At 36.7% G+C, this 7,865-nt stretch overlaps 1 protein-coding gene across 1 annotated transcript in view; it reads left to right on the top strand.

Moving 5' to 3' along the window:
- The first annotated feature begins 1,963 nt into the window (after nucleotides 1–1,963).
- The window catches only part of USP54 (ubiquitin specific peptidase 54), a 104,329-nt gene continuing 98,427 nt past the window's right edge, over nucleotides 1,964–7,865 (top strand). The window contains exons 1-2 of the mRNA XM_006835892.1: nucleotides 1,964–2,110; nucleotides 5,513–5,605. Coding sequence (XP_006835955.1) covers nucleotides 1,964–2,110; nucleotides 5,513–5,605 — 240 coding nt within the window. The remainder of the gene's footprint in view (nucleotides 2,111–5,512; nucleotides 5,606–7,865) is intronic.

Below are 7,865 nucleotides of genomic sequence, written 5' to 3'. Positions count from 1 at the left end.
TGTGAAACCATTTAATATGCTTGTGCCTCAAAATTTCCACTGGGCACACTGGGGATAATGCTAGGTTATCTCCCAGAGAATAATTCAGATGTTAGAACAGTTCTGTTTTTTTAGCTGGTACTTGTGATAGGGGAAAGGAAGGGAAAAATCCTAGGAAACTATTAGAAACCAATCTTAACACTGTAGTCTTAATTTTTTTCTTATGTGCACATTGCAGCTTTATAGGAAAATTTAAAATTGGAAATTAGAAGTACTTCCACCTACGGAAGGTCCTCCCTTCAATTTCTTGTTGCTTCTCTGGCATTTTAATTAATTGAAAACTTAAGTTGATTAATGGATGACCTTTGATTATGAACTTCTGTAATGTAACCTGAGGAATAAATAATTTGTAACTCAAATGATCTGTTTGGTCCTCTGGCAAAGCAAGCAAACAGATAAATAACAGGAGATGATTTCGTTCTCTGGGTAGGGATGTAAAGTCCTGTGGTATACTCATCATGAGCGTTTCTCTGGTCTAGGACACTTTACTCAGAACTCCAGACTCCCACCTTAAACAGTCTTTCATAACCATATACATGTAAAACACTCGTAACAGTTTTTTACCCACAACATCCAAAAGAAATTGTTTCAATTCCTGGTGTGGGGTGTGCTTACTTGGTGATTATTTGGGAGTAGTGGTGTGGCGCTGAAGGATAAGCATTTGACTGCTAAAACCGCATAGTTGGCAGTTCAAACCCAACAGTTGCTCCTTGGAAACCCTCTACAGTGTCTTAAGAGTCAAAACAGATTAGATGGCACTTAACAACAATTTTAGAACTGAAAATTGGAGTCCTGGTGTGGCACTGTAGGGTAAGCACTGGACTGCTAACCATAAGGTCAGCAATTCAAATCCACCAGATGCGCCTTGGAAGCCTTATACAGGGTTGTTATGAGTTGGAACCAATTCTAAAGCACTTAATGATAACAACAATTTTGAAAGTTTATATCTGATTTTTATTCCCTTCAAGAAAATTTCAGAGAGGTTTTCCCTGAAAGTATATGTGTGTTATTATTATTTTTATTATTTTGCCTCCTTAGTTTGAATGCTTCTCTCTTTTTGGCGTTGCTATCTTTTTATTTTTTTTTCCTGTGGCATTGTTTGCCAAGGTTTCAAGTTTATAGTAAGAGGTGAGGCAACGTTGATCTTGGCAGAACAGCACAAAGCCAGTAGAGTCATTAAGTGACGTAAGCTTTGGAATTTTTTTGACCCTTCTTTCTGTTAAAACTCTGGCACGGCTCACAGCTGTCTATTCTAGTCACAGAAGAAAAGAGAAGAGGCTTCGGAATATCTAGATGGGATGGATGGTAGAAGTTTGGACACATTATAAAACAGCAACAACACCAACAAAGCTCCATATAATTCAAAAAGGCTTCTTGATCTTGGGGAATCTTTGGCAGTAGCTCAGAACTAGAGTTACCCTTTTTACTCAGATGATAATGGGACAAGGCAATAGAGGGCGAGAAGGGTTTTGTGTGAGTCCGACTTATCTGTCTGCCTCTCCTTCTAGCTGGGAAAATCTTCACTCCAGAAGAAGCATTAAAAGCAAGCATGAAGAGCACATCTTATCCTGATCCTGGATGCTGTTGGAGTTAAGGATTACAGCCACTTCACCAGGATTTTGTGGAGACAATTCAAGAAAAATAGAAGGAAACAATACTTAAGGATTTCTCTGCATTTACATTTTAGACATCAGTTGGAATAAGAGAAGAACAGCTCTGTACTCTGGATCTAAGGGAATACTTGAGCCCCTTCAGCTATATGCATGATGTTTGCAAGATTATAAACTCAGAATCTTTCAACATAAACTCATTAAATTCTGTATATTCTTTCTGTTGAGGATTTGAGCAGAAAAAAAAAACCCCCAGACTTCCAACCCCAAAGATACAAACCTTCTTTGTGTTTTCAGGCTAAATGTGAACAATAATGTCTTGGAAGAGAAATTATTTTTCAGGGGGTCGTGGTAGTGTCCAAGGGATGTTTACACCTCGAAGTTCAACTTCCATAGCCCCCAGCAAAGGTCTCAGCAATGAGCCAGGACAAAACAGCTGCTTCCTCAATAGTGCCCTGCAGGTAAGGGGAATTTTTTTCTTTCTTGGTGAACTTTGACTTTCAGTTTTGATGCTGTATGTCTGATGAGCTCTTCTAAATATAATACTTGACAGTCCTTAAGGACAGCAACCTTATATTGGTTTTTTTTTTAAAGTTACTCTGTGTATTTGTGAAAAGAAGAGTAGTAATAATAATGGAAATATAATAGCTATAGCGACTCATAATCACTTGCCTAAAGGGTAATCTTTACTTGACCGAGGTAATCTTTTTACCTGTTCATTGACTGTTTTCCTACTTTTTACTACACTTTTTTTTTTTTTCATCTTAGACAAAGGTGTTTTATCACTCTGGCTGGTTTTCTGTAGTATGGTTGTGTGCAGTCGAGTCAGATCTGAATTATAGTGACCCTCTATCAGGCTTCCAGCATACACGGTGGCTTAATACAATAAGCGTTTTGACTGTGAACCACAAAGTTTGCAGTTCAATCCCACCAGCCATTCTGCAGAAGAAAGATGAGACTTTATGCTCCTAAGAAGATTTAAGCTTCAAAAACACTATATAGTGTCGCTATGAGTCAGAACCAACTTGTTGATACTTAGTAAGAACAGCAAGAGGGTTTCCAAGTCAACTGGTTGACAACTAAAAACAAAGTGATTATCTACCCAAGATTCTTCCTTTTTGGTGTTTCTTGCCACCTCAGTGGTCTGAGAATCCCAAAGCTAGATTGTCTTTCTGCTATGCCTAGTTAGGTGAATAAGCGGTTAAACTCATCCTCCCTTGACCTCAGCTTCACGTAATTTGGTTCCTTTCTTTTATGCTTTTCAGATTAAAAGTAAGTGAAGTTCACAACCAAAGAGAATAATTATATTTGGATGAAATATTAATTTTTCTCCTTAGATGGATTGAGAAAATATGAGTAGGTTCATAGGAGAGGAGAAGACGAAACCGTGTTTTTGATTTAAAGAACACCAAGACTACTGGATTCTAGACCTTTCTATAGAGCAGCCTTGGGACCTTGTACAAGTTGTTGTGTTTCAGTCTCCTCATTTGTAAACATGGATTTTGACACTTACCTAATAAAAATTTCTTACTTTTCAAGATTTTGCTTGAAAGCATTAAAAATCCTAAATGCTAACACAAATTTCATGCAGTTGGGATGCGGTTGATTAGGTTTATTCCAGATGACACATAACTAAGTTTTGAATGACTATGCATGTACTGAAGTCCCGCTGTGGTGCTGTGGGATAAGCACTGGACTAAAGCAGCAAAGTCTGAGGTTCAAACCCACAAGCCGCTCCTTGGAAACCCTATACAGGGTCAGTATGAGTTGGAACTGACTCAATAGCAGTTAACAACAACATGCAAGTACTGATCATTATATTTGCAGTTTAGGAGCAGAGAATAAGGTGTTGATGAATGTGTGTTTTACCACCTTCTTGGTCATTGTCATGTTTTTGTAATTCTGCTTCTTCCTGTATATTCTAATGATATTTTACACAGAATACAATAGTTATGGCTGTATCTTCTGAATTCTGTTGCCATATGTAACACATCACACACACGTTTCTTTAATCACTTAAGAATAGAGACACTGATGGTTTTAGAGTGCCTATTATAATCAAGTTGAAAAGAATTTTTGCTATAATCCAGAGCTATAAATTTTAATATGAAAGCTGTGTTGAACCCGTTACATTCATTATAAAAAGATGCTGTTTACATTGGAATATAGCATGTTTCAAGGAACTTTTAGAATGTGTAACTTGAGACACAAAAGAGGTTCCAGAGATGTGCTCTGATCTGGGGCACGCAGGTAGTGCTGTTTCATATATGAGAGGTCTTCAAAAAGTTTGTGGACATTAACATTTTTGTCCATGAATTTTTTGAAGTCCCTTCATATGATGCAAGTAAACATTTCCCAGGCAGGAGGAGCTTCTCTAGACTTTTTTTTTAACTCTCTAATTGTGAATTGAATGAATGCATCAGTTTTACATTCAACAATTCATAGACTTTTCGTCTCAGTGATTACAATCCTACCATGTAATAGCAGTTATCCCACTTCCTCCCTGTTGTTCCTGTTTCCATTCTATCCTCCTTCCTATCCCTTCTCAACTTTTTCCTTAGGTAAATGTTGCCCCTTTGATCTTAAATAGTTGTCAATTCCATGGTGAGCATACCTTACTAGTGTTTTTGTCCTGCCTGTATACCTATCTACTGCTTAACTAAAAATTGAGCCACGATTTGAAATCCATTCCAGACCTAAAGGGGGTGGTCAAGGGCCACACTCTTGGGTTCCTCCAGTGTCTTTGTGACCAGTAAACATGGCCTATTTTTTTTTTAAATCACTTTAAATTTTGTTCCACATTTTCTCCCATTCTATCTGGGACCTTCTAACATTGCAATCCCTTACAGTGCAGTTGGTAGTGATAGCTAGCTACTATCTAATTTGTTCTTCTGGTCTAGTTTTTTACCTAAAGCTCTTTTCTGTTCCAGAATCTCATCCAGGACCCTGTATTATCATGGCTTTTGGAGCCCTGGTAGTGTAGCGAGTTACAAGTTGGGCTGTTAACCGCAAGTTTGGGGTTACTAACCACAAAGTCAGCAATTCGAATCTACCAGCTGTTCCACAGGAGAGAGTTGAGACTTTCTGCTGTGGAAACTTTGTACAGGGTTGCTATGAGTCAGAACAGACTTGATGGCACACAACCACCACCACCACCACGTCTATGAGTTCTTTGGCTTTGGTCATTTTCCAGAATTTTCTTGTTTTTGATGACCTTACCAGTTTGGAGAAGTGCTGGTCAAGTATTTTGTAGGATGCTCCTCCACTGAAATTTGCCTGATGTTTTTCTCATCATTAGACTTGGGTTATGAATTTTGGAGGGAGGACGACCACAGAAGAAAAACTACTGTTCTCATCATATTTTCAACATGCATACTCTCAGTATGATTTATCACTGTTAGTATTTCCATTGTGTGCTTTTTTGATCCTGTTGACTTAAGAAAGCCATAACTTGGAGAAAAGTCCAGAATTTGACAAATCTAACAAAGACAAAATTCCATACTATGGTTCAAGATTCTAATACAACTTTTTTAAAAAAAATATTCTTATGTAGTTTATATTAACCATTGAAATAAACCCTTATTCTGCAGCTTTTTAAGCCACAGATGTCCTCTTTAGGATCATGTTTTATATATGTAATTTGTATTTTTTTAAATGATATTTATTTAATATTCAAATTAATGTACTTTAGGAATATCATTCTTTATCTCTCTTGTTAGACCCTTCACCTTTTTTGACATTTATTTCAATATACTAGAATGAGTTTTCTCTTGGGGCAAAAAGCATCTTCTTGGTAGTGATTTAATTTAAAATTAAATGGTGGTTCTTTATAGACTAATGCAGTATTTTCCTTTTGTCACCAGGTTTTGTGGCACTTGGACATCTTCCGGCGTAGCTTTAGGCAGCTCACAACTCATAAGTGTATGGGAGATTCCTGTATCTTTTGTGCACTCAAGGTAGGTTCTTCAAATTTGTTTCTTCTTACTACCTTTAGGTTGTCAAATGACTAATATTGAAGTGGCCTGGTTAATCAAGGAGATATGAGAGAATTTGTTGTTGAATTATCGTCATATCATTTAGTGTAAAAGATGAATACAATGCATTTTTCTTGCTTTAAAGAATTACTATGTGGCTCTAGTAGTGTTTTTCTGAACATTTTTTGCCCTACAGTGCTTTATAATGTGATAGGATACCATTCAAGCATTATTCTATTTTGGGTGTTTATCTGAAAAATGAATTCTGAATTTTCATTTGAAAGAAATACATGACTTAAGTATTTTTAATAAGTTTGACTGTTAAAGCTAAGTTTAGCAACAACCTCTTCCAGTTAAGAAATGCCAACACTAATTAATTTTCTATTGCCATACTTTTTGTTTGTATCTACTCCATACTTTCCTATCCCATGTATTGTCTGGCTCCAAGTTTTCTATTTCCTAATAAAATGAAACTGGAGTAAAAGAAATGGCCTAAAATGGGATACTTCTGACTCAGAGATTTTAGGTATGCTGTTTAAGAAAAAAAAATTAAAATGTGTAAAAGTTCTATTCTCAATTACATTATCTGTTTGTTTTTTTTTCCAAAATGATGGAAAAGCATGCTTATGTTTTCTTGGTCCAAATGTACAGTGAATTATTTGTGGTTGGATACGTCTTTCCTGAGTTCTGGGTGAGTTTCCAGAGTCCGTTTTCAGTCTCATGAAGTCTGGATTCTTAGCTCATCATAGAGACGCTTAGAGCTGATCAGTATATGGTCTGTTTAGTTTTGTTTACATCTTAGAGAAGAAATTGTGGCCAGGCAATCCAGGAAAATTTCCCAGTTATATCAGTTACTTGGAACAACTTATTCAAAAAAATATTTTGAGCAACAGCACTCTGACATTTTAGGTTCATGATAGGCAAATATTTTTAGGAAGAGATCCTTGAGTCCTCTGATTCTTTTTTCTCCCCCACCTGGATCCCAAATAGACTTTTTCCTGCTCTTCCTTTGGAATCACTGTAACTTTTAACATAGAATATAAATTATTGTTTAATTGAGAAGTTTTAAGTATCAAATTTAAAGAGTACAAAATCTTTTACAAGTTGATTGTAACATTTCTGACTATTTCCGTTGAGACAGAAGACCATCTAAAAGAGCATTTGACCTAATTTTATAAAAGGTACATTGACATTAATTATCTAATATTATATAAACAAAACATACAGTAGCCTCTTTGTCAACAAGTCCGAGGAAACTCTGGTCCATGGCATTAAAACCAGAATACCAATGTAAGATATTTGATAAGGAGATGTGAATTCTAAAGAAATTCCTGTTGTTGTTGTTAAGTGCTGTTGAGTCAGTTCTAACTCATGTTGTTGTTAAGTACTGTCGAGTCGGTTCTGACTCATAGCAAGCAAGACCCTGAATAATGTTTCTGAGGAGCAGCTGTTGGGTTTGAACTACCAACCTTGTGGTGCGTAGTCCAGTGCTGATCCTATAGCTCCACACCAGGATTCCAAATCATAGGAACCCTTTATAGGGTTTCCAAGGCTGTTAATCTTTACGGGAGCAGCAAGCCTCATCTTTCTCCCACAGAGAAATCTTGGTAGAATAATCTAAAACTAGCATCTCTTATCTGTACCAGGAGGGGAAGGTAGAACTTACAAGACCCCTGGCATGCTTTTGACAAGTCAGGACTGAGCCATATTCTTCACTAATCTAGGTGGGGCTCTGGAGAACTGGTTGTCACTCTCTTGGAGTTATGTTTCATATTTCTGAGGAATAAAGGATTACTTTTATATAAATCAATCTCACTATATAACATAATAAGCCAGAGAGATGAAGAAAGTCAATAGCCAGATTTCCCAAGAACAGAGGGAAGTTGTTTTTCACCCTGTTGTTGTTCTTGTTGTTAAGTATCATGTCAGTTCTGACTCTTAGCAACCCTATAGGGTCTCTGAAGAGCAGTTGTTGGGTTTGAACTTCCATTCTTATAATTAGCAGTCAAGTGTTTATCTTACACAGTGATACAGGATTCCTTCATCCTTTTAGGGCTGAGGAAATCTAGGGCCTTTTCAGAGAAGCAGTTGCTTGTGATGGATAGATCAATGAGTTTTGGTCATCAAAAGCTTTATTTTGTATCTTAATAATTCTGGCAATTTGTTGGAATTAAGGTGCTCTCCTCATCACATGACCTGATCTAACCCTTAATTTTATTTTCTTTTACTGTCTTTTTTTTTT

The sequence above is a fragment of the Chrysochloris asiatica genome, unplaced genomic scaffold (genome assembly GCF_000296735.1).
Source record: "Chrysochloris asiatica unplaced genomic scaffold, ChrAsi1.0 scaffold00020, whole genome shotgun sequence".
NCBI classification, from domain to species: Eukaryota; Metazoa; Chordata; class Mammalia; order Afrosoricida; family Chrysochloridae; genus Chrysochloris; species Chrysochloris asiatica.
The sequence above is the reverse complement of the archived record's forward strand: the minus strand, read 5'-3'. Positions and strand labels throughout refer to the sequence as shown.